The sequence below is a fragment of the Oncorhynchus mykiss genome, chromosome 28, assembly GCF_057628025.1.
Source record: "Oncorhynchus mykiss isolate SJ-2025 chromosome 28, ASM5762802v1, whole genome shotgun sequence".
NCBI classification, from domain to species: domain Eukaryota; kingdom Metazoa; phylum Chordata; class Actinopteri; order Salmoniformes; family Salmonidae; genus Oncorhynchus; species Oncorhynchus mykiss.
Genome location: NC_143049.1, coordinates 31824477 through 31851421, shown reverse-complemented (window position 1 = coordinate 31851421; position 26945 = coordinate 31824477). Strand labels below are relative to the sequence as shown.

Sequence of the window (26945 nt, the reverse complement as noted above, 5' to 3'; positions counted from 1 at the left end):
AAAACGCATTAGGATTCATCCCATGAAAAATCATATTTCATGTGGTTTAGTTTCAGACTGTAGATACTGACAGCAGTGCCTTAATTGGAATAGTAATTGTATAACATTGTTTACAGTGTGTAATTCGTGCGTAATGTCTACCCGTCTTTGGGTACCTGCAAAATACCTCTCACTCTCTCTCTCTCTCTCTCTCTCTCTCTCTCTCTCTCTCTCTCTCTCTCTCTCACACACACACACACACACACACACTCGCTCTCTCTCTCGGACAGAAGTATGTTTCCCAAAGACAGTTGCAGAACAGTCTATACTATACTAGTCCATACATATTCATGCATTTGAGTGCAATGCATATTTCAAAGGGGGCATGTGTTATATAGAGGGTGAAAATGCAATATTCTCTACTCCATGGGATATTTTGTTTGCAATTCAAATGTATGTGGATGAGAAACATGGTCAGAGATAAAACTACGGCTAGGATTTTGTCCCTGGCCCGCATTCCCAAAGAATATTTTATAAAATATGCAAGCTTTACGTTAAAAGGCTACTTTGCGCTGCCCTTAATTCCCACCTAAACGGTTTTGCTCCGGGAGAAGAATCTTCTCTGCGACCCCTTCAAGAAGAGGAGGGCATTATTGTTTTAATCCTCTTACCCGCAGTCATTTGAAGACAGGGGTTTTTGGAGGCTGAGATGGCGTCTTGTCTTCCCTATCCTAGCCCAAATCCTTCAAGGCCGGGTGAGATTCTAAAGGCACTAGCCTGGCATCTTTTTGCAATCTCTCCAAAAGTCTTTGCACCGCGCTCTCTCCTCCAATGGCATGAGGAAAGCCGAAATACAAATAAAACCAACGTATGAGGTTTTCCAAAACCCAAAGAGATCCATGTACATCACTAATGCCAAAGTATTCTGAGGAATATACATTTCATTTCTCAGAAAAAATACATTCAGAAATATTTGATTAAAAAAAAACACAAAATAATGTTAGACCCTGCAACCACAATGTCTGTCACTGGTCATAGGAAACACTGACGTTACCACACTGAAGTTAAAACAGGCTCCTTTGTCAATTTATAAATCAATACAATTCATTATTATAAAATTATCAAAAATATTAGAAAATAAGTATTGAATATTGTTTTATCTTTTTAAAGATAATTGAACAGCGTTTAAATTCTGGAAATGTCATCCATCTCCCAATTAGGGGCTACTCAATTCACTGATCCAATTCCCTCAAAGGCAAGAAAAATCGAAGTATACTTGTTTTTACGTCTTGCTTTCCAGAATTTAAAGGAGATGATACTCTTCTTAATCCATGAATTGACTGAATGTTTATCAATTCAAACGCAAATGCGAAACAAATACATGTTGATTGCATATGGGAATCCGCATACATTATGTTCTGAAGTTGATGATTTCGAATATAGGTATGGTCATTGGCCAAACGTCCGCTACTAATGGTGGAGAAAGAGCCTCTTTATTTGATTGACAGCTTCAAGGACCACTAGAAAGCTAACATGACCTCACAGAGCACGCTTTAAAATCCCTCATCAGCTCATGGCCCAGTAGATGGCAGCCTACAATGTTTAGCGCGAGACGCACAGGATTCAGACACGCGTAAAGTAGCAGAGCACGCGTTTCACACAGAACAATATGGACTTGTAGTCGTTCGTTCCCAATCGCATGAAGAGCACGAGAAAGGTGGACATTATTAACAAGGAGCCATAGCAATAATACGAATCTTAAGAAAATCACTTCAGAATCGGGATACACTTCCAAGCAGCACAACATCCAAAGACAACTCGGCTGACTAAGCAAGAGGTAAGAACTTTTAGGACATCTCTGGGACTGGGTCAACTTGTTCACAGCATTGACAGGTTGGTTACAACAGTGTTGATACACATGTGGTGGAACAATATTTACATTATTGGTGCACACTTTAATCGTATAATAAACCTAATGGTAATTGCACGATATGATATTATGTTTTACAAGACGTTGTCGATCAAATATCGAGCAAGCATTTACAGTATAGCGAGCACAGTAAAATTATGTTTTGGCTGCAGATGTGAAGGACTTGACATAAGTGATAAAGTAGGCCTATTCAATTGGTAACGATTCAAGTACATTTTTGTAGAATTAAAATGAGGACATCCAAAAGGGAATGAGAGATCTTGCAAAAAAAATGGTACATAAAAAAATACATCAAATTAATATGTAGATATACAGGGTTTTGTGGAAGTACTTCAGTCATTTCCATCTGGGAATTATGACGCAATAATTTGTTGAGCGCATGAGGATTTCATGGCCTGGTATTGTAACTGATATAGGCATAACAGCTACATTTCATGTCATTTCCCTTTCATAATTATTAACATTCAGGATAATGAAGTACATTTTCAACCCTCAGATCTATAGGTTCAGATTAAACAAACAAAAAAGTGTTTTATTTTATCTTTCGTTTAGCAGGGAGTCGCCATTGAGACTGGTGTCGCTTTTTAAAGGAAGCTCTGCATATACCATTTCATGGAACTATAAAATCAAAAACAATATCAAATAAGTCAAATACAAAAAACAACACAAATTGCACAGACCCATGCCATTGTGTCCATATGAAATTGCAATTAAATTGTTTAAACTAATTGTAAATGAACGAATAGTTTGTCAGGACTAGTGGTTAATGCTACGTTGTTAACCCGTGTTGCCTCCGCCTCCTCACGTTAAATCCGCTAATCAAACACTTTTCTCGCGGATATGAACAGTCTGGAATACAAAATATGACTCTGACACCCCAAAGGGCAGATTGTCGCTTGCTTACACCTCCGGCCGAAGGGTTTTTAGCAATAAAATGTTTCCTAATTTAGTCAGATCAAAGGGTTGCAATGTACATGCCAAATTTCATAATGCTGTTTTAATAACCGATGCTTTGAACAGTGCTGCCTGGGGCACTCAAAAACGTACAACCCGGAGAAGGGATAGGCACATGAATAGACAACAATGGCAGCTAGACAGAATAAGTAGGTTTGTGTGGTAAATATGGTAGGCCTATCATAACAGTACAAATATCAATAACAATAAAATGCATGAAAAACGTGAAAGTACAAAATAAGAATTAGTATGAGTAAGTAGCCTCGGTATCTTTCGCTCTACTCATGCACGTGCACATGGACGCACACACACGTGCGCACGCTGTTGAACCGCACTGTATGTCCGTCGGTGTCAGCGTTGCTGATAAATGGAGAGCCTCGCAGTCGAAACCTATTTGCACTTCCATTAGACGGGGAGCCAAATGGGGATCAACATGCATATTTTACCCACGGAGAAGCCATACATCTCAGCCAAAACGTTGCCCCGCGGGGCGATGGGATAAGAGACCGAGAGAGAGGGGAGGGAGGAAAGCGGGCCCATTCAACTCAAATACTCGGGGGACCAAAGTAAATGTTTAGCGAAGCACCGTCCTTCTGTCCAGGCGAATTAACCTATTCCCTCTTGCCCTGTGATCACATTCATCAGGCACTGCAGTGTAATAGGTTGGAAATAGGCACTGCGGGCGTCATTCATACACACAGCTCCCTCATGCACACAGCTCCCTCATTTACACACAGAACATGGACAGCATCTTCACGGTGTTATAGGTCAGATTTTATTGCTGAGATTAGGAGTTGTTACAAAAAGTTTCATAATGCAAAAAGGGGAAAAATGGCAAATTCCTATTTATTTGGATGGAGTGTTTGATTCCTTCACTTGATTTAATTGTTACTCAAACACATTTTTATTTATTTTATTTTTACGGAGTCAATGCTGAGACCAACGTCTCCTTTCCTCCAGATGAGCCCTGTTTAGCACAACAATGCACATCAAAAAACAATATACACATCCACATTCAAATACACGTTATTATAAACAACAATACATGAAAAGCAAAACGCAATGATAAAAAACAGATACATTCTGTAGTGATGGTGCTTTGGCCTAAAAGAGATCTCTATTTGAACGCAATCAAATATTGAAATAAACGTTGTAATAATACAACTGTCAAAATCATTCATAATGTAATATCGATAGGTCTAACATTATAAAATAACAATAATAGAAAATAACAGTTTACCAGGCCTATTACATTGTTGTGTAGGTTACAACTATATCATTTAAGGTCTTACTATATCATAAATTAACATCATTAAGGGATTAAGTGACATTGAATTAAGTATTGTCAAGGGTAATGAAGTCAATGAACTTCAAGCAAAGGCTTACTTCTCAAGCATGTTAGCAATTACAGTTAATATTCAATTAAATACATCAATTTGATCCTTATCACAGACTGCATTAAGTGCAGCGTCACTTAAAAAAAAATGAATTGCGTGTGGATTAAATTCTTGACTGAATTTGAATTATCACAGCCTCCTTTAGCCTTGGGCAAGACTTGAGGCAGTTCATTCTGTTGTATAATGTTCTTATGTACAATTTAATATGTATAAATTGACTAGAAGAAATATGAGTCTCAATGCGCTCTTATATCAAGCTTATCTTCTAGGTTGTGGTGATAGAATCAAGATACAGTCAATGAGCAATTGAGCACCATGATATTTCGAAAACGACTAACTATTTGAATGACTTGAATAGGCCGACGTACATTTTCAATCAGCCGAATGACGCATGGACATATACCCTTTTTGGTTTAATTTAAATCAAAACATTCATATTGTACATATTCTTTGCCCCCAGTAACCCATAGTGAACTTCCCCACATCAAATCGTATTTGTCACATGCGCCGAATACAACAGTATACCTTACCGTGAAATGCCTACTTTCAAGCTCTTAACCAACAATGCAGTTAAGAAGAATAAGAGTTATGAAAATATTTACTAAATGAACTAAAGTTAAAAAATAGTAACACAATAAAATAACAATAGGAGGCTAATGGCTGGAGTCTTTAGCCATTTTTAGGGCCTTCCTCTGACGCCTGTTATAGAGATCCTGAATGGCAGGAAGCTTGGCCCCAGTGATGTACTGGGCCATACGCACTACCCTCTGTAGCGCCTTGTGGTCGGATGCCGAGCTGTTGCCATACCAGGTGGTGATGCAACCAGTCATGCTCTCGATGGTGCAGCTGTAGAACTTTTTGAGGATCTGAGGAATCTGTATCGCCCATCCTGAACTGGCCAATGAAAATAGACCTAAAGGAGCACAGACACCAGCGAAGATGAAAACATTAGAGGCCTAGCATGTCAAAATGCTACAGTGAGGCAATTTAAGACTTTAGGAAACCTCTCCCGCTTCCAAATCTCCTGATACCTGCCATGCATGGGAATATTTATATATTTTCTCTCTGTTATAATCATAACCGCTTGAGCCTCGAAGATGTCTCTTCTTGTCAAAGACCTCGACACTAACATGTATCTATCTAATCGTGCCCTGAAGCATTTCATTTTATCTATGAAAATTTTAAAGGGGCAAATAATAACCTACAAAAATGCAGGATGAGATATTTTGCCTCGGAGACCTACATATAACCCACTGGCCACAGACGTCAATTCAACGTATATTCCACGTTGGTTCAACATAATTTCATTGAAATGACGTGGAAACAGCGTTGTTTCAACCAGCGAGCCCAGTGGGAAGGCTTTGATTCATTTTCTGTAAAGTTGTTCTGTCCAATAAAATTAAGGATATACTTTTAATTAGACTTATTATAAAACACATTTTCTAACCTTTATTTAACTAGGCAAGTCAGTTAAGAACACATTCTTATTTACAATGACGGCCTTGGAACAGTGGGTTAACTGCCTTGTTCAGGGGCAGACAGACAGATTTGTACCTTGTCAGCTCGGGATTCGATCTAGCAACCTTTCGGTTATTGGCCCAACACTCTAGGCTACCTGCCACAAGAAAAGTTTGATTAGCGAATTTCACGTAAGGAGGCAACACGGGTTAACAACGTAGCCTAAATATAAACCAACATGGTCCAACAAATAGTAGGCCTAGTTAAAAAGAACTAAAGTGGCTACTAAAATTCATAGGCTAACCGAATGAGATAATTCAGTAGGCCTAGCTAGCATTGGTATTGACAGAACAGCCTATCATTACCGTTCAATATAATACATTTTCGTCATTTAGCAGACGCTCTTAATTAATCAGAGCGATTTACAGTAGTCATTTTCTTACTTGCATGTACTGGTCCCCCGTGGGAATAAAACCCACAACCCTGGCATTGCATGTGCCATGCTCTACAAACGGAGCCACACGGGACCTCTTTGATTTCAGGTTGCCATCCCGGCGTGGAACAAATCTTGTTATATCATCTCCAAAGCGTTTCATCAACGCAATGATCTCTCAACGCGGCGCTTTCAAAGGGGATTTGCGCTTTTGCTGCGATCACAGGGAAAGTAAGTAAATCAATTCCTTCATAAGGCATCCGTTACGCTTTACTACGTGAACGAGTGCCACTTACACCCTACCCCAATTAAAATAATTGTGTATAATGAATGGCTTGAACCAAGCGATAATTGGATATGAATGGTTAACGTTTTTGTCCAGATATTAAAATGTATTGCCCCTGAGCCATACATCTACCTTAACGAAATGAAATGCGTCTGTATGCGATTCAAATGACCACGTCATTGGCTATTACAAGCACCACACGACTCTGATAACTTTAACATGAACAACTTAAGTCATGGTTTGTCAAGGATTAACCAACCTTGGTTGCACAGATAAACACAAAGGTCTGCAAAACTACAACTTTATATATGAGGTGATCAAATTATGAACTGCAATATGCATAAACTGCAAGTGCACCACTGTCTACACACAACATATCCTGAACTGTCAGATCATTAAACCAACAGTGAATTTAGACCGTTCATTACGCGCGTATCTAAAATGGGAACGTTTACGCATGGAACAATAGCCTGTCAAACTCTCCGGACAGATAGCCAAATGGAAACATTCAAGCAAATGCTAACATGATCTATGCTTGTTTTCCAACAGGTAGTGCCCGTCATGCAGCACTATGGAGTGAACGGCTACTCTCTCCACGCGATGAACTCCCTGAGCGCAATGTACAACCTGCACCAGCAGGCCGCGCAACAGGCGCAACACGCGCCAGACTACCGACCTTCTGTGCACGCGCTCACCCTCGCTGAAAGACTGGCTGGTAATTTAGTCCAACAAATACACTTTTACACACACAAGGCATCACCTTTGATGATCACTTTCTGACATATCCCCCTATAGGATAGGGTACTATCCAATTAATTAAACTTGCCGTGTTTCTTCTCTTCCAACGGCTGCACATTTCAAGACATCATTCTGGAGGCTCGCTACGGGTCCCAGCACCGCAAACAGCGCCGGAGTCGCACCGCGTTCACCGCACAGCAGCTCGAGGCACTGGAGAAGACCTTCCAGAAGACCCACTACCCCGATGTTGTGATGCGCGAGCGCCTGGCCATGTGCACGAACCTCCCCGAGGCCCGCGTGCAGGTAACTAATTAATTAACATACATTAATTAACATTGTACCTGTAGATTGAAACACAAACAATATTGGTTATTGTACCTGAATTACAATTCATGAAATATATTTACCACTGGGTAAACATTGCAGAAAAAAAATACTTTAGTAATTTGCAATTCTTCTTGGCTTGTCTTAAAGATAAACAGTAGGCAGACCTACACCAATGTAACACACATGTACATCCACAACCATTTGGCTTAATCTCTTGCACACTGAGTATGCTTCTGACTGTCTCCCAATATGGCAACCTTTCAAACAGGTGTGGTTCAAGAACCGCCGGGCCAAATTCCGCAAGAAGCAGCGTAGCCTGCAGAAGGAACAGCTCCAGAAACAGAAGGAGGCCAACCTAGAGGGAGGTGACCAGGAGGCTGCTCCCACCACCATCACTCCAGAGAACCAGCTCCCCCCATCCTCTTCCTCCTTGGAGGTTGAGGGTCCGCCCCTTCTGTTGGTGCCGGAAATTAGCGTGGAGTTGAACGTGACCTCGGCGGAGCAGTCAGGCAGCGAGTCGGCCACAGAGGACAATGCCACCGATAAGGAGGAGGAGTCTAACCCACAGAGGGAGGAGTTAAAGAGTGAAAGGGTGATGACACCCGGCAACGTCTCTCCACCCTGCAAACGACTTAGCCCCAAACCTGGTAAAGGACAAGCTCTTGTGACTGGCACTTGTACAGCTCTAATATACTGTAGCTGGGGGGGCATTAGAAAACAGAAAGTCAATCAGAGAATTCCTTTAGCATGGTCAATAAAGAGTAAACATATGAAAAGCTCACATTGTTGCCCAACATCAGTTCATTTGTCATACTGGCAAATGAAGAAGTGGCACAACAGCTTTGCTGGTTCTTTGTTAGTTCTACATATGTTTGCCTCCCTGCCCACCAGTAAAACGTAGTTTAATGTTATTGACTCATGCTTTTTCCCCTTTCCCAGAATCCCCTATGGTCTCCCGGTCTGTGACGCCCTCTTCCAGTGGTGTCAGCGGTGGGATCTCCCAGAGCCACTCCTACTCCTCCTCCCCGCTCAGCCTCTTCTGCCTGCAGGAGCAGTTCCGCCAGCACATGGCTGCCACCAACAACATGGCACTCTACCCTTCCTTCGACATGGGCACCACCCCAACTCTGCCCTACCTGGGCATGAATGTCAACATGTCTCCGGCGCCGCTGGGCTCCCTGCCCTGCCAATCCTACTACCAGTCCCTGTCCCACCACGCAGCGCAGCAGGTGTGGAACAGTCCCCTGCTCCAGGCCTCCGGAGGGCTCCCCAGCCAAAACAGCAAGACCACCAGCATCGAGAACCTCCGGATGCGGGCCAAGCAGCATGCGGCCTCCCTGGGACTGGACACGCTGCCTAACTAAGCCCAGGATCTTAGTGCGACCTAGCTGGGAGATCGGTACTACATCCTACCCATCCCTTGTCTGTAACCTCCGTAGCCCTACAGGAACCATATTCTCCACCAGATGGTTTCGGGGCATTAGTAGCCAGAGTTTTGAAAACCAAAATGGCAAATCACCCTGGACCGAGTTCTCTCCTGCTTCTTGCTTTATCAGTTGCCTAACGTCTGGGATTGCACAGGCTATACACAGGATCTCTAAAGCAGAGCAAATACACTTCATACGTATTTATTTACCTGTCTAGTGTTGCACTTGGTGATAAAGACTTTGCAATGTAATGTTTACAGATAAAAGATGAATTTAGGCCGTTTTAAGGGAATTTGGGTCTTCAAGGGGGAAAATACATTTGTGCCAGCCTTGGTGGCATTGAGAGACTATTTGTACCGTGGGGCCATTACCATTTCAATTAGGTCATGTAGGTACCTAGCACATTCTAAAAACGCAATCACATACATAAATATAAACTCAAGCCATGTTCTCCTCAATATCCTAATTAGAAGTGACTAATTTATCAGTTTAATGCCCAGTATTAAATCATGTTGCACAGAGACTGGCTTGGTAATGAGAAAATAATTTCAGTGACTAAAGGTGCAAAGCTTTTAATTACATTTTGCCCTGGGCAGAGGGGAGGGGAGCATATGCAATTATGAACATTCACACTATTTATGATTCCCTTATACGTAACTTGGTAACAACATCCCTCCACAAACAGAATAGGGGGCCTTTAGGGCTGGGGGGCGGGGGTAGTCTCCAGTACTTTCTGTTGTACTCTTTAAGCACTTTAAGGAGTGGCCAATCTTTAAATTGTAGTCAATTATGCACCTGGGATTCTCTCTGTGCTGGGATCCCATCAAGTCCATCCACTCCAATAATGTAAATAATTGTAATATGTAAATTAAGAAGAAAAATAAGTCTATCTATTAATGTTTACTGATAAGGCAAATGTAAAGGTGTTCATATGTTGTTAATTGATCATAAACTGTCCAAGTTGGCAATTCCTATAGTTGTCAGAGTTGTACAATAGTATTTAAACGGCTCACGCCATTCCATTACCTTCTATTCCCTGGACTACTGAAGCTATACTGTCTGGTAGTCTACATATGAGTTCCATTGTGGCTGTGATTGTAAAAGTTCTACTGTTTCTCTCCAGCCTGTCATACTAACTGGTCCCGTGGTAGATTTTAAATGTTGGCGAGACTAATCTGGAAACCATAGGCATTATCATTTTCTCTCTTTAACAATGTAAGTTTGAAAAGTGATGTTGTAAAATAAATCCTAAATAAAGCCATGCTTGGTCTTTACATACTGTAGCTTCCTTCTCTTGGTTCTTGTTCTCACATGACAAAGCCACAGCTAAGGATTTTACAATCAGTCTTCTTCCAGGGGAGGAAGGAGTGCAGTGTGGAGGAAGGGAATTCACTTTTAGAGGAATAGAATGTGAGAAACGAGGGGGAAAAGGAAGGTGACAGGGATAACGAGAGGGAAAGACAGGCAATATACAGTATGGTAACACTTTACTTGACACCCAATGTCATAACACATTAGGACACGGTCATAACCTGTCATTATGGTCATAACACTCATGACCCATACATTTACACTTGTTGTGACATATATTGCGTTATTTTAAGGCTGGTTATGACACCTACATAAGTGTGTCAAAACCCACATTTATTCAAATTAGTTTCTTTCCCTGCCAAGAAGTTTCCTTTCGTTTGAAAGTAACAAAAAAAAAAAATCAGTTGTAATGAATTCTTGTAGAAAATAGACTTCATGACACTGTTATGACCATCATAATCATATAAGCCAGATAGGCCTATCATGTACATGACCTTATGTCAGTAGTCAGTCAAAAAGAGGGTGTTTTGTCCTGCTCCTGAAACCTGCTCCTGCATTCATCCCAGTCATCAGCAGCAGAGCATTGGGCTAGGTGCATGTCTGACCTCAATGTGTGTGCAATTACAATAATAATTGAATATGGTAAATAAAATAAAAATATATAACATAAAAATACTGTTGACACATAGGCTATGGTGTAATGGAATGTTTTGCCTTGTGTGCTAGGTTTTATGGGTTTTACACTCTTATGTAGGTGTCAAAACCAGTCATAAAATAACACAATATATGTCACAACAGGTCTAAATATATGTGTCAGGAGAATGTTATGACCATATATTAACAGGTTATGACAAGTTAGGTCAGCTGTTCTGACATATTATGACATGGTTATGACTGTGTCATAATGTGTTAGGACGCTGGGTGTCAAGGAAAGTGTTACCCCGAAAATATATATAAAAAACAGGAAAAGGTCAGAGAGCGAGAGAGAAAGAGAGCGAGAGAGAAGAAGGTAATCAGGAGAAATAAACAGCACAGGGGACATAAGCCATCCCCGATGAATAAGCAGCCTATTATCCTGAAGAATGGCGACCTGGGGCGGTGATTATGCTGCTATTATATCTTAAACAGCGTGGTTTGTCAAAATGCACAAGACCCCCCCCCCCCCTCTCTCACACACACACACACACCTTCCCCCCTCTGATAGCGTTCTAGGTTAGGATCGCTGCAATCCCCACCAACACCATGTTAACTGCCTCCTAGCTCTGCCTACTAAACTGCATGTTGATTGCCTGGCTGTGACATTGTTCAACTGCTAATTGATTTATCCTCGTTAGATATATCCTCCCTAACGGTGTAAAATGCAATCTGTTATGGATAAACACTTCCTCAAAAGTGGATACATGGGACAACAACCCAGTTTAGCATAGTGTTAATGTGAATGTAACAACTTTTCTCAACCTTGCTGTGTGTTATTACATTGTAGGTGTCCTATTTAAAAGGGCATCCTTGCTATAACACAGATATGCCTCTCGATATGTAAAGCTGAATTTCCTTGTTATTCCGGGTAGCAATTTTCCCCTGGGATGATTTTGAACCAGCAAACTATGACAACACTACCAAGTGGTCTTTATCCAACCCCCAAACACATCAATGTAGGGACACACAGATACACACACCAGTGCCTGAGGGCCCAACGGGGACTGATGTAGCGTAGATTGTAATGCCGCCGGGTCAAGCGTTTTCAGCCTTGATGCAGGATAAGGTGCTCTTCTCTAATATCCTACCTCCCAATCCCCAAAAATCCCTCGACATCCATCGAGCTGGAATAAGCCTCTATTCCTGTATACCTCACCAGATCATTTAGTTGAGATAAATCAGTAAGAACATGACCCTTATCTAGCCAAATACTGCTTCACTAGGTAAAGATGTGAATCTGGAACCCTAAAGGAGGGTCAAATCCCAATAGATAAACCTGACGATGTGGGCATTCTGTAGTGTAGATGCAGCTGAACTTGCAGGTTGCTGAACTCTCAGGACAAGAGATGTCCAAAACGTTGTGAGGAAAGATGCACCCTGATATTTTAATTAGTCTGGAGCCCTCCTGCACAAATATCACAGGGTACCATTCAATCAAGGTTTTTTCTCTCCCGCCTCCATGGTTAAAGGTTTTAACCCAGCCAAGAATGAAAAGCGCCACCGTAAGAAACCCGGCCCATTGAGGTGTGACAGGCTCTGCCAGAATATGATTTGAATCCTGTTTCCAACATTCTTTTAGCCCACTGGCATCGCAATTTCGCCACATATTCTCCGAGCTGTCAACCCAGGGAAATCCCTCTAATAGCACATTGCCCAGATACACATTAAAATGCTCCTGGAAACCACCGGGAGCTTAGTGACACACACACTTCTGATGTTCAACAGGCTTTTAAACATTGAAGTATTGAAAGTTTGAAGACTACCAATCCTTTTTAAAAATTGTACCTTTATTAAACCAGGCAAGTCAGTTAAGAACAAATTCATATTTTCCATGACGGTTAACTGCCTGTTCAGGGGCAGAACGACGACCTTGTCAGCTCGGGGATTTGAACTTGCAACGGTTACTAGTCCAACGCTCTAATCACTAGGCTACCCTGCCGCCCCTTGTACTATTTAAAATTGTATGCAAGACCATGCTCCAATAAATGTATTGTCGTTCTACATTTTTGTTGAAAAAAAGAAACAGTTCTGGATAAAAAGAAAGGAAAAGGAGACAGAGGACAAAAGGGGAGGAGTGATGGCCAGAAGAGGACAAAGGGGAGGAGTGATGGCCACAAGAGGACAAAGGGGAGGAGTGATGGCCACAAGAGGACAAAGGGGAGGAGTGATGGGCACAAGAGGACAAAGGGGAGGAGTGATGGCCACAAGAGGACAAAGGGGAGGAGTGATGGCCACAAGAGGACAAAGGAGAGGAGTGATGGCCACAAGAGGACAAAGGGGAGGAGTGATGGCCACAAGAGGACAAAGGGGAGGAGTGATGGCCACAAGAGGCCAAAGGGGAGGAGTGATGGCCACAAGAGGACAAAGGAGAGGAGTGATGGCCACAAGAGGACAAAGGGGAGGAGTGATGGCCACAAGAGGACAAAGGGGAGGAGTGATGGCCACAAGAGGACAAAGGGGAGGAGTGATGGGCACAAGAGGACAAAGGGGAGGAGTGATGGGCACAAGAGGACAAAGGGGAGGAGTGATGGGCACAAGAGGACAAAGGAGAGGAGTGATGGCCACAAGAGGACAAAGGGGAGGAGTGATGGCCACAAGAGGACAAAGGAGAGGAGTGATGGCCACAAGAGGACAAAGGGGAGGAGTGATGGCCACAAGAGGACAAAGGGGAGGAGTGATGGCCACAAGAGGACAAAGGAGAGGAGTGATGTCCAGAAGAGGACAAAGGAGAGGAGTGATGTCCAGAAGAGGACAAAGGAGAGGAGTGATGGCCAGAAGAGGACAAAGGAGAGGAATGATGGCCAGAAGAGGACAAAGGAGAGGAATGATGGCCAGAAGAGGACAAAGGAGAGGAGTGATGGCCAGAAGAGGACAAAGGAGAGGAGTGATGGCCACAAGAGGACAAAGGGGAGGAGTGATGGCCAGAAGAGGACAAAGGAGAGGAGTGATGGCCAGAAGAGGACAAAGGAGAGGAGTGATGGCCACAAGAGGACAAAGGAGAGGAGTGATGGCCACAAGAGGACAAAGGGGAGGAGTGATGGCCGAAGAGGACAAAGGGGAGGAGTGATGGCCACAAGAGGACAAAGGGGAGGAGTGATGGCCACAAGAGGACAAAGGGGAGGAGTGATGGCCACAAGAGGACAAAGGGGAGGAGTGATGGCCACAAGAGGACAAAGGGGAGGAGTGATGGCCACAAGAGGACAAAGGGGAGGAGTGATGGCCACAAGAGGACAAAGGGGAGGAGTGATGGCCACAAGAGGACAAAGGGGAGGAGTGATGGCCAGAAGAGGACAACAGGTGGTTGACACTCTTCTTTCGTTCCACTTCATCTCCCATTCTATTGTTGGCCATTTTAAATACTCAGCCTGCCATCTCCTCAAAGATAATCCTCTTACAGGAAGAAAAGAAAACAGCAATGTGAGTTGGGAGCAGTGCATTGCCAGTCCCTGGCCTGGTTGAGACACTGTGCAAGGGACAAATAGTTACACATCACACTATTCCATACTATGTTGAGATGATTTTCCATCCCGAGTTTGTTTACTATTTGTTTACGTAAAGTCAGTTGAAGACCAACAAGTACAGAGCAGTGTTAGGAAGCCTCACCAGCCCATCCCAAGTTTTGTCAAAGTAAGACCATTTACTGTAGCCTATGTCAAGTCAGTTGATACCTAATAAAGTTTTCAAAGCCACTGAAATAGTGTAGCGCTGATCGGGAGGCCATGCTGTGTCGTGTTTGAGCCCTGTGGCGGGTTGGTTGCCTGCTGGGCCCACTCTTCACAGTGTGTCTGGGACAAAGACCCCCGCTGGTGAGATCCTCTCACTCACAGCGGACTGGGCCAGCCGTCTGATCCTCGCCTGTGGGCCTTAACACCCAGCAGAAGTTCCTATATGAACACATAGGCCTTGGGGGCAGGATCACATATCTGTCATAACCTTTAAAGGGGGGTTGCCTTTTGTCCTGACATCCCGTCTGATGGTTGTGTAAACTAAAAGGGAGTAAACATAGCTGTGTATGCAGTCACCAACACAGTAGGCCTATGTCTCAAAGGTTTCTGCTTGTTCAGCCCAATCTGTTATTACGTCGTATGCTGATATCACACCACAACATAAATGTACCATCTCGTAGGGACACACAAAAGTCCCAGTACACTCATTCACTTATCTTGGCTTACTCTCAATCTTCCTCTTCTGCTCGCTCCCTCCATCCCTTTCTCCTCCCCTACCTCTCCTAAATAGACCAGACACAAACATCCTATTGATATAATTCCCCTCTCCCATACCTAGGCCTACAGCAAAGGAATACCATTGGCTAATTCAATAAGGAACAACCTAATACAAAGAGAAGAGAGGAGTAAGTCATTCCTAATAGTCTCTGGTCTCCTGAGCGTTAAAACATGTAAATGTATGTAAAACCCATAGGAAACATATTTACAATACCTTTAGGTAATCAGAAGATGCGGCAGCGGCGTCCTGGGCTCGCCGATTGAAGCAGTCAATACAGAAATAGTTTTAGTTAATGTGTCATTAATTCCCTTTGCATTCGCTGATACATCCTGTTACCGTGGTAATACAGTAATCACTCACAATCACATAGTGAAAATATCTGCACTCATCTGTGGAATAAAAAGACCATACCATTTTAGCATCTCTCTTTCATCCTTAATGTTCATCTGGGAGACGCCGAGCAAACAGCCTCTCTTCTCCCTTGGTGGCGACAGGGGCGCCCGCTTAATGGCAGCGGGAAGTCGATGACACTCGGCGGCACCGCTCGTTAGCCGTGTCCACACCGCTTTCATGCTACATTGCCCAGTTGGTGCAACAACAGAGAGGGTCATCAACGTTAGATCTGAGAAACAAATACGTTGTAGGCTGCCTTTAAGTGACATTAAATAGTACATTGAGAAAATGCAACTGTTGTAACGACAGGCCTAGAGATTCTCAGAGAGATTCTCAAATGTGACAATGATTATTTGAGTGTTCATTATGAAAATGTTTAGAATCTGAATGAAAATGTCATGATGGTATTACATTTAAAAGAAAGAGTTCCAATGACATCAGAAAATTATAAAATAATGAAGGTCACTATTGGACCACATCAACCAGATTTGAATTGGTTTATTTCAACCTCAGTGACTGGGCAAAATGATCTATAAGCAAATAAACATTCTGTTTATTTGACAGGGCACTGTTTCGAGTGTAGGTTGAGTTTATCCTCAAAATAATTTAAAGCTAATCTATGGGTCTAGTAACTTCGAGCCCTGTTTTCAATACAGAGAGCTCGGACTTGTATAATTGTCTAATACTGACACCTAGAGGTCAAAGGTAGCACTGCATACAAATGCATAAGTCCGTTGAAAAATGACTTAAAACCGGTTAAATCAGGTCGAACCGAAGGGGTCAATAAGATAAGGTACTGTAGTGAATCCATGTCCATCAGTTCTAGTTTAACCTCTGCAGCTTGTACATGTAGATGGGCCCAAAGTTAGTGGTGAGGTGGGCAGGACCAGCTGTCCCAGGTGGAGGCCTGGAGCTAAGTGGAAGGTGTCCTTAAAGAGGTGTGTGAGGGGTCGAAGGTCAGCTACCTGCAGGCTGATGCCATGTTCCTCCCGGGCCAGGTGCATGGCGTGCTCCACTACGCACTAGTTCTGCAGCTGGGACAGGGAGCAGGTGGAGTAGACGACCTCTCCCCGCAGACGAACTGCCTCGATACCAGGTGGAAGAGGATCAGGGAGAGAGATATGTGATCAAGTATTATCAGATATCATATGATCAAAATAGGACCGCTGAGATACAAAACTGCCATACATTTTAGCAGACACTCTTACCCAGAGATACAAAACTGCCATACATTTTAGCAGACACTCTTACCCAGAGATACAAAACTGCCATACATTTTAGCAGACACTCTTACCCAGAGATACAAAACTGCCATACATTTTAGCAGACACTCTTACCCAGAGATACAAAACTGCCATACATTTTAGCAGACACTCTTACCCAGAGTGACTTACAGTTAGACCATGCATACTGTAGAAAACATTAAAAGATACAGTCCCTTCAGAAAGTATTCTCATATTGTTGTTACAAATTGATTTGTTAAAAAGCATTTTTACATAAAATTAAAATACTAATGTCAAAGAGAAAGAAAAATTCTAACATTTTTTAAAGATTTCTGAAAAATAAAACACAAATATATCTTAATTAGATAAGTATTCAACCCCCAGACAATACATGTTAGAATCACCGTTGGCAGCGATTACAGCTGTTCGTCTTTCTGGGTAAGTCTCTAAGAGAATTGCATTTCTGGGTTGTACAATATTTACCCATTACCCTTTTTGAAACTCTTCAAGCTCTGTCAAGTTGATTGTTGATCATTGCTAGACAGCCATTTTCATGTCTTGCCATAGATTTTCAAGACGATTTAAGTCGAAATTCAGACTGTAACACAACGAAATGTGGAAATGTCAAGGAGTGTGAATACTTTCTGAAGGCACTGTACATAAATACAATCATAAACATATTTAGAAATTAGGAAAAAAAAAAATCACAGAAGATATTGTAAATTGAATTTATTTTAAAGATAACATGAATAATAATAACTCCTAACACTTACAGGAGGAGTTCTATCTGCAGCAGAGGCAGCCTCCCCTTCGTCCTGGCCCTCTTGAAGATGTTGTTCTCCACCAGCTTCACCTGGAATGCTTTTCTTACAGCCTTGAAGGAGTTCCCACATATGCTGAGCACTTGTTGGCTGCTTTTCATTCACTATGTGGTCCAACTCATCCCAAACCATCTTAACTGTGTTGAGTACGGGTGATTGTGGAGGCCAGGTCATCTGATGCAGCACTCCATCACTTTCCTTCTTGTTCAAATAGCAGGTTACACAGCCTGGAGGTGTGTTGGGTCATTGTCCTGTTGAAAAACAAATGATAGTCTGATAAGGGAATTATATGCTTAAAGGTAATAATTAAAGAATTCCACCCTGAAACATAACTATTAGCGATTATTAGTTTATGTAGCATGTATAATGAATTATTAAAGTACTAAACGTAAGTCCAATAAGGTTTGGTAGAGACATGTGAGGGAGAGAAATGTGTGTGTGTGTCTGAGAAAATACAGAGAACAATTCAACTGTGTTTGACCCGACCTGGCTAGAACTCTGAGAAACTTATGATAGGACAAGGAGTCCTTTCAAGGTTCCTCTAATCTCGGGGGAATGGAACTGTCGGCTTGGTAGTGATAAACAGTGGTGAGAACTATGGGGAAAGATACAACTCATCTACTGTTCGTGTGTATGTTTGTGCGTAGGATATCTACTGTTTGTGTGAAGGTATGTGCGTAAATAGGGAGTGAGTTATAAAATGGATGTCTTTGTATTATGGACTTCAGAGCGCTCTCATGAATAAACTGCACGAACCTTTTGCATAAGCTGAGTCTTTGCCTAATTATTATTAAACCCAGGGTATTACAAACCTCGGGGATTGGTCAAAGCTTATTGATTGTTAGTTATTATTATTGGGATTGAAAATTCTCATGACATAGTCCCACTAAGCGCAAAGCTGATGGGATGGCTTATCGCTGCAGAATGCTGTGGGAGCCATGATGGTTAAGTGTGCCTTGAAAAAAAGTGGGTTAAACATTATGTAAACATTGTGATCAGTGTTCAATGACTATGTATATAGTGCAAAGCAGCCTAAAGTGCAGGGTAGAGTACAGGGTGGTAACCGGCTAGTGACTTAGGTTCAGGGCAGGGTACTGGGCGGAGGCCGGCTAGTGGTAACAGTCTGATGGCTTGGAGATAGAAGCTGTTTCTTAGTCTGTCCGAGCTTTGATGCACTTTTACTGTCTCCTACTTCTAGATCAAGAATGGGCAACTTTGATGGGGGTGGGGGCCACAAAAAAATGGATGTCATCATGATGGACCGCAGTGCTTTGTGGTTCTGCCTACCCACAAGCCACTGCGGAAATTTGACCATGCTTACTACAGGTTTAGATAGCTGACCACTAGACTAACTTACCAATCAACAAAAGGTGCCATTTATAAATGTGGTTGTGCTTCAGCAGTCAATTAGCCAAATGTTTAAAATTATATTATTCTAACAGTAAGTTGAGATGCCAACTGAGTTCATGTTGATGTAAATGGGGGCGTGCTCTCTCTGCCGTCTCCTGTTGTCCACGATCAGCTCCTTCGTTTTGTTGACGTTGAGGGAGAGGCTGTTTTCCTGGCACCACTTCGCCAGGCAGGGGCACTGCCAGGGATTTTGGGCCCCATGAAAAGATATCACATTGGGCCCCACCAATCCTGCGCAATTGCTGTAACCACACACCTCCAGAACCCAATCAACCCATTCAAAGCTTTAAATAACTCTACCTTTGCAGGCTTGCAACTCCAATATTTACTGTACAACATTTACTGACAGTGAGCTGTGAAAATATAACACTGTGCCGACATACATGCAACATTCTGCATACAGTGGAATTCACTATTTGATGCAGGACTGATGCCCTCTATAAGAAATGTGCTAAAGGCCATCTTTTACAGTAAAATGTAATTTTAATGGTAAAATTATTGAATGGAAAATTCTTAACATTAATGAATAACTTAAAATAAATATAACTTAAATATACATTAACCTCTTAAATTAAAATAAATGTACATGATCATCTATAGAATGATATAACAAACAAAATAATAAAATTAGCAGCAGATTTTTGAACTAAGTACACATACCGACTAGAAAATAAGCAGCTGTAAAAATGGAAATGCCTGATGGTGGCGCTAGAGGAAAGGTCAAGAGGTCACCAAATCAATAGGTTTCTTCCACTTGGGGTCTTGATTGTGCACAACTAATTTTACGGCAATCCAGCCATTACTTTGAGATTTATCTTGTTCTCAGTCTTGTTCTCAGCCTGTTCTCAGTCTTGTTCTCAGCCTGTGGGCATCATGTGTGTAGTGATCCAATATCCATAGCCATGCCATTAAACAGTTATCACTGGCCCTTGCTCAGCCTTACTCACCAAGAGCCCAGCGCCGAGCCTTCTTGCTAGCAATGTCACCGATCAAATCTTTGAAGTCCAGCTTTCTAGCTAACTAACTTTCAATGGACAGCTTGGCAAGACTGCAAAGCCTGTCCTGGGACATAGTGGACCTCAAATAGTTTAGTAGTTTTATCTTACTGAAAGCTCTCGCCACCAGCAAGTCACAGGCAGTGGGCAAAATATACGTAAAGCAATGCACACTTTTCCAAAAATGCTTTGCAGTTGCATCTTCCAAATTGCATTCAGGAGCCCAAGAGGGGACAAGTTAGGGGGGAAAGTGGCAGAATATACAGTGTTCAGGTGGCTTCATTTTGAAACTCAGGTGTCAGATCTCTGGAATACTTCATAATCAGTGGTTGGCACACAGAAGAGACTTTATCCTCACTAATCTGCCCGACTTTCAGAACAGCACAAAATCATTCTACAATTTTTGCAGTGGTGTGGAACCTAGTGTCCAAGTCACTTATGATGTTGTCCATAGCAGTAAAAAACACTATGTTCCAAAACACAGTTGCTGCACTGTCCTGAGCGGTCTCCTCTTGAGGTCTCATCATGGAATCAGAGGCTCTCTGGATGTTTACTTTTTGCCAAAAGCAAGAAAAGAAAAATAGATCATTAGTTTTATTAGCAATATGTAAATAAAATATTATATTAATGATGATTAACCTGTCATTTAATTTTGAAAAAAAATGTACATAATGTTCTAATAATTTTTTGGTGCCCGTCAGTCACAGGCCCTTAGAATAGTCCTAACTTTCCCCTCCCATACGGCGCCAAAGCCGCCTGGGCCCTCACCTCCTCTCTGTAGACTGTCTCGTCATTGTTGGTAATCAGGCCTACCACTTTTGTGTAGTCAGCAAACTTGATGATTGAGTTGGACACGTGCGTGGCAAGTCGTGGGTGAACAGGGAGTACAGGAGGGGGCTGCCCCTTGTGGGGCCCCCATGTTGAGATTGGCATCAAATAATATCACAATACAGGAGATATGTAGCTACAGTAAATTGTGGTGATGAAACAGACTGAAGCCCAGATTTCAGCAATTTCTTCTCTCGTGTCTGTAACAGAAGTGTTGCAAATCTCACCTGGAAGGCTGGAATCTGGAGATGTCACTGGGGGGGGGGGGCACTTGATATTGGTGCTGGGGTGAGGAGGAGCCATATCTTGACTGGCACCAACAGACTTGAGTGATGAAGGGTTATCGTGGGAAGGAAATCCAGCTGCCTGCAGTCTCTCCAGAGCTTCTTTTCCAACTGGCTGTCTGACAAAGTCTCTACATCCCTGGGAATGCAGGTCCGCGATGACGGCATGTTGAAAGATTACAAAAGATTTGGAGGCGTTGAATACATGGAGTAATTGATGTGTTTGTTTTATGCTCTAATTTGTTGGGGGGGGGGGTTCCACCCAGCCAATTAGGAAAGGTACATGATGTACCAATCAATGCTAAGATTCTATGGGCTGTGTTTAAAAAGGCAGCCTTTCCTGATCTTTTTTTCACCTTTTTGTTCCAATCAGATCAGCTCTGAAAAAGCTGTAATGTGAAAAGCTCCGATGTGATTGGTGAAAAGAACAATTAGTGGGAAAAAAAAGATCAGAATTGGGCCGTATGTGTAAACGTAGCCTATGCAGTATGTATCTATTTTAGATCCTGCATGAGTGCTGGGGGGAGAGACTAGGAACCAATTTGGAACTATTTTAATTTGAGACATATATTTCTGAATGATCCACAATGCAACACAAGCCCTGAGTGCACCTTCTGCCCAGGTGTGGCAAATCAACCTTAACTGGGGAGTCAAATTTTTTCACAAAGATCAAACTTTGTGCTTTGGCAAGTTCACCCTTCCTTTGTAATGTTTGTCTTTTTACTTCTCTTTTATGTGTAAAAAAAAGTGATTACCATGGCAAACAATTTTCCGCCTGTGACACGAGTTCAGTATAGGGCCATTTCCATGGTAACGGAATTATGCTGACTCAGATTTTTCACTTTAAAATGTATACCCAATGCACAAAGATGACATTTAACAATTTCCACAGAATTTGACTAAATATTTACAGGAATAACTCTACATATACAAGGTTTGTTAACAGAATACAATGAGGATGATAACCATGGCATCCTCTTGTAACTAGCTAGCAAGAGCCAATTTATGCTCGATCCGAAAATGTGGTCGGAGGTGCCGCCGTATGGATGGTGACGCAATTGTGAGGCCTAATTGAGCTAAGTACCACATCAATGTGCACCTCTCAAATTTTGTAACAATGCGGAGGGCTCTGTATAGCGCCGCATTGACATGATTGGTTGACGGTAGATGAGGACAGGAGATCCTGTATAAACACAAACTCATTTTCTCACAGTGGCGTGTATTCACGGATGCCAAGGGAAGCCAGGCCTCCCCCAAAAAATGAGCAAGAAAAATGTCCATAACATTTTTTACCTTTCAATGTTTTTTACATTTTGTCTCTGTGTTTCATAATTGTCCTTCAATTCGCAAGAGGCTGAATGTATCGCTCAGGAGAAAGAATCAAAGCAAGCAAAACAGAGCCACACTCGACGTGTAGGTCATCCATCTGATGCTGTCGGGTCCAAACGAGTATGACATTGTTGCCACCCATAGCATTGAAGCAAGCATAGAAGTAGTTTAGCTCGTCTGGTAGGCTCGTGTCACTGGGCAGCTCTCGGCTGTGCTTCCCTTGTAGTCCGTAATGGTTTGCAAGCCCTGCCACATCCGACGAGCACCGGAGCCGGTGTATTACGATTTAATCTTAGTCCTGTATTGACGCTTTGCCTGTTTGATGGTTTGTCGGAGGGCATAGCGGGATTTCTTATAAGCTTCCGGGTTAGAGTCCCACTCCTTGAAAGCGGCAGCTCTAGCCTTTAGCTCAGTGCGGATCCTGCCTGTAATCCATGGCTTCTGGTTGGGGTATGTACGTATGGTCACTGTGGGGACGATGTCATCGATGAAGCCAATGACTGATGTGTACTCCTCAATGCCATCGGAGGAATCCCAGAACATATTCCAGTCTGTGCTACAAAACAGTCCTGTACCTTAGAATCTGCTTCATCTGACCACTTTTTATTGATCTAGTCATTGGTGCTTCCTGCTTTAATTCTTACTTGTAAGCAGGAATCAGGATAGAATTATGGTCAGATTTGCCAAATGGAGGATGAGGGAGAGCTTTGTATGAGTCTGTGTGTGGAATATAGGTGGTCCAGAGTTCTTTTCCCTCTGGTTGCACATTTAACATGCAGATAGAAATTTGGTAAAAACGGATTTCATTTTCCCTAGATTAAAGTCCCCGACTAGGAGCGCCGCCTCTGGGTGAGCATTTTCTTGTTTGCTTATGGCGGAATACAGCTCATTCAATGCCATCTTAGTGCCAGCTTCTGACTGTAGTGGTATGTAAAACAGCTACAAAGAATACAGATGAAAACTCTCTCGGTAGGTAGTGTGGTCTACAGCTTATCACGAGAAACTCTACCTCAGGTGAGCAATAGCTCGAGACTTCCTTAGATATCGTGCACCAGCTGTTGTTTACAAAAATACATAGACCGCCGCCCCTCGTCTTACCAGACGCCCCTGTTCTATCCTGCCGGTACATCGTATAACCAGACAGCTGTATGTTGATGTTGTCGTCGTTCAGCCACGACTCCGTGAAGCATAAGATGTTACAGTTTTTAATGTCTCGTTGGTAGTTTAATCTTTTGCGTAACTCGTCAATTTTATTGTCCAAAGATTGCACATTTGCAAGCAGAATGGAGGGAAGTGGGGGTTTATTCGATCGCCTGCGAATTCTCAGAAGGCAGCCGGACCTTTGGCCCCTTTCTTCGCCTCCTCTTCACGCAGATCACAGGGATCGGGGCCTGTTCCCGAGGAAGCAGCGTATCTTTCTCGTCAGGCTCGTCAGAGTCATGAAAAGAAAAAGAGGATTCTGCTAGTCTGTGGTGAGTAATCGCAGTCCTGATGTCTAGACACATAGGTTGCAATATGGCTTCCCCAATGATTTTACCCACACACCGCTGTTTCCTCGACAACTAATCTGGACTGCTCTGCCCGGACTTCTGCAGAAGCCATATCAACTTAAATGCCACATGGCCAATGCAGATGTCGGAATGGCAATGCAGCCAAATTATGCAGATCCTTTAATGTTAAGTTTAAAGCCAATTTATGCTTGATCTACGAGTTGTATGACGCAAATGCGGAGTCTCTGGAGGCATGCAGAGGTCAAATGGAGCTCCATTCCGCATCGCTGTGAAATTCTGTAGCATTGCGGAGGGATCCATAAACTGTAGCTCTACATAGCTCCGCATTGACATGATTGGCTGAGAGAAGGCGGCCCCAAATATTAACAAACTGACTTCCTTGACAACAGCTCTGCACTGCTCCGCGAAGCATGAATGCCATGATTTTGCAGAGGCTGCACAGCCAATGCAGACTGACCATGTAGTGCCTTTTAGATAGTGAGCACTAGATCTGCACCGTGTGTGCAACATCCCAAACTGTCCATAAACAGAAAATGGTGGTGGATTTTTTTTATTTTATTAAGACAGTACAGATTTTCAATTTTTTTGTGTTTTCGGTGGCTCGCCATTAAAATATAGTTAAGGAAGGGAATTATGCCTTTTCAACCTGAATGGAGGATGGTTTAGGGCGGCGCATAATTGGCCCAGCGTCTTCCGGGTTTGGCCATCATTGTAAATAAGAATTATCTTAACTGAATTGTCTAGTTAAATAAAGGTCCAAAAAAATGGTTTATGTCCAAGCCGTTCCCTAGTGTATTACAGAGAATGCACATAAATCTTAGAGATAGTGCAGATCCAGGACCCATACCCTAGGCTAATTTAGAGACTAACTTGGTAACATCCTTGTTGCCAGTAAATAAGCAGTTCTCACTCTGTTGACTCCATCACCGGTGATGATTAAAATATGAAGGTATACAATTGTGCGCGAAAAAAATACTCTCCTCACACAAAGTGAACGGGTGCTAGATTTTTTTTTTCGCGAACTTGTTTTGTGGATTTTTTGTTGTTGCTTAAACCAGTCTACACGTTATACGTACAATTTTGCTTTCACGCGATTCCGTTAGACACCGTAGATCTTCAATTTTTCTAAACCATATTCTCGTGTCCATGGACGCTGCCATGTTGGTGTACGACACTGTTTCCAACCCGTCTTGCCATCGGGCAGAATATATCAGAACATTGGTTCCCCCAGCGCATGGAGATGGTTGGAGGGCTGCCATCTAGTGAACGAAAAGAAACATTCTTCCGGCGAACTTTCTAGCTAGCTATTTCCTGCGTGTGACGTAACACGTCCTCCAAATCAAAGCTGGTGTTCTAACGTTAGGTCGTGTCTTCTGCCGGTGTTGTCCTTGCCAATTTTAGGACTAAAATCATGGTTTTCGAAAACAAAATGATAATGAATGGGGAGCCTGATGATGAGGTATTGCACAATATCAAAATCTTCCTATTGCAATGTAGTTTTCTCTGCGAATCCTACCAATATATCAAGTTATGCAACCCGAATGCTATCAGTTAGCTAGCTAACGGTAGCTGCACACAGTAACTTGCTAAATGCATGGCTAGCCAGGCGTGCGTCCTTGGCAGCTAGCTCTGGACACCCCTCGTTTAATTAACATGGAAGATTGAGATTGGTGTAACGTCGTTACCACTTGTTATTTACACCTGGATTTTATATTTAGAAACAAATTAGTTTTAGTTAAAATTTCAACCTAGGTTTGAAAACTAGTTTTTAGATCATTTGAATAAATCAAGTTGATGAGTTTTTTATATATTTATATATATATATATATATATATATATATATATATATATATATATATATATATATATGGAAAGCTATTCAACCCATAACCTAATATTGTTGTTTGCTTTTACAATAGATCAACTCATTCACTTCCTATAGATCTCATTCAGAAAGTTAGTCCTGTCAGATGGAACCTTATTGTGTAGAACAGAAATTACTTTTGTAGAATTAATAATTGATAATTGTTAAATGTTTATATGCAAGGTGTATGTTGCACCCCACTAATGTTGTCACTGACCAGGAGGAAGAGGCACCGGCAGAGGAGGAAGGAGATGAGGAAGAGGAGGAAGAAGACATGGTGGTAAGACAGTTGAACTTACATTTACCACACTGTCCTTTGATGACTAATATTTGAATATGAACACACACATTAAGATTCCCTGACTTTTCTATACATTGAGAGGTACTGTTTTTTTGATGAGTCATCTGCAGCTGTGTTGGTCTCTGCCAGGATCCCTTAGAAACAATACGGGCAAAGTGTGAGGCGTCAGAGCACTGCACCCACACAAGGGAGAGGCTGGAGGCCTGCACGGCCCGAGTGGGCTCAAGATCACACACACAGGAGGAATGCACAGAGGAACTCTTCGACTTCCTACATGCACGGGACCACTGTGTAAGTGTTTTTTTAAGGAACCCCGTGAGCACACACACTACTGCATGCAGGAAAATGTCAGGCTTACATGTGATCAATTTATTATTTGGGGTAATAATCTGTAAATTACAATACATTATCATATTGAACTAGTTATTTCTCCTTTTTTCTCACAGGTAGCGCACAAGCTCTTCCACAACGTCAAATGAACTTCTCCATTCTTCGTCAATTCCAGTAGTTTATTGCAGCTGTGGAATCTGTTATAAATACTACAGATGTGCAGTGTCAGGGAAAGCTTGAGACCAGAGCCTGTGTTCTACCCATGAATGTTAATAAATTAGATCTTGTTAGTTTTTTTTCTGGACAAAATACAGTTCTGTATACACCAGCAGCCTGAGCCATTACACATATGTACATTTTAGACTGTATATGGCCAACCTGCTGCTTGTATTGGTGATAGATGCAAACTTCTCAGATCTTTGTGGCCAGTAAATTAAGACTGGCCAGGTGACTAACCACTCAGGAGTTTTACTGCATTAAAATGTCAAGCACTGCA

At 42.4% G+C, this 26945-nt stretch overlaps 2 protein-coding genes and 1 long non-coding RNA gene across 4 annotated transcripts; 2 read left to right on the top strand and 1 right to left on the bottom strand.

Annotated features, from left to right (window-relative positions):
- The first annotated feature begins 1552 nt into the window (after positions 1 to 1552).
- On the top strand, positions 1553 to 10203 carry LOC110508938 (diencephalon/mesencephalon homeobox protein 1-A-like). Its single transcript, XM_021589861.3, has 5 exons — positions 1553 to 1816; positions 6987 to 7152; positions 7300 to 7478; positions 7771 to 8149; positions 8442 to 10203. Exons 2-5 carry the CDS (start codon positions 6999 to 7001, stop codon positions 8864 to 8866), a joined length of 1137 nt encoding a protein of 378 aa, XP_021445536.3. The 5' UTR covers positions 1553 to 1816; positions 6987 to 6998; the 3' UTR covers positions 8867 to 10203.
- Positions 10204 to 19470: 9267 nt separating this feature from the next.
- Positions 19471 to 25166, bottom strand: LOC149970828 (uncharacterized). Its single transcript, XR_016492749.1, has 3 exons — positions 25031 to 25166; positions 21058 to 21253; positions 19471 to 20555 (listed from the first exon to the last, which is right to left on the bottom strand). It is a non-coding gene; the product is annotated as an uncharacterized LOC149970828 (long non-coding RNA).
- Positions 25167 to 25171: 5 nt separating this feature from the next.
- LOC110508937 (cytochrome b-c1 complex subunit 6, mitochondrial) lies at positions 25172 to 26945 on the top strand. 2 transcript variants are annotated; one of them, XM_021589860.3, is made up of 4 exons: positions 25172 to 25413; positions 26039 to 26098; positions 26249 to 26410; positions 26566 to 26945. In XM_021589860.3, exons 1-4 carry the CDS (start codon positions 25366 to 25368, stop codon positions 26596 to 26598), a joined length of 303 nt encoding a protein of 100 aa, XP_021445535.1. In that variant the 5' UTR covers positions 25172 to 25365; the 3' UTR covers positions 26599 to 26945. The 2 variants fall into 2 exon arrangements, with proteins under 2 accessions (XP_021445535.1, XP_036822356.1); XM_036966461.2 differs by having other exon boundaries at positions 25255 to 25413; positions 26259 to 26410.

Coding starts and splice junctions, on each gene's coding strand:
- LOC110508937 (XM_021589860.3), top strand. CDS start 25,366: ATGGTTTTCGAAAACAAAATGATAATGAATGGGGAGCCTGATGATGAG. Junction 26,099..26,248: donor AGGAGGAAGAAGACATGGTG/GTAAGACAGTTG, acceptor GGTCTCTGCCAG/GATCCCTTAGAAACAATACG. Junction 26,411..26,565: donor TACATGCACGGGACCACTGT/GTAAGTGTTTTT, acceptor TTTTTCTCACAG/GTAGCGCACAAGCTCTTCCA.
- LOC110508938 (XM_021589861.3), top strand. CDS start 6,999: ATGCAGCACTATGGAGTGAACGGCTACTCTCTCCACGCGATGAACTCC. Junction 7,153..7,299: donor CCTCGCTGAAAGACTGGCTG/GTAATTTAGTCC, acceptor GCACATTTCAAG/ACATCATTCTGGAGGCTCGC. Junction 8,150..8,441: donor ACGACTTAGCCCCAAACCTG/GTAAAGGACAAG, acceptor CCCCTTTCCCAG/AATCCCCTATGGTCTCCCGG.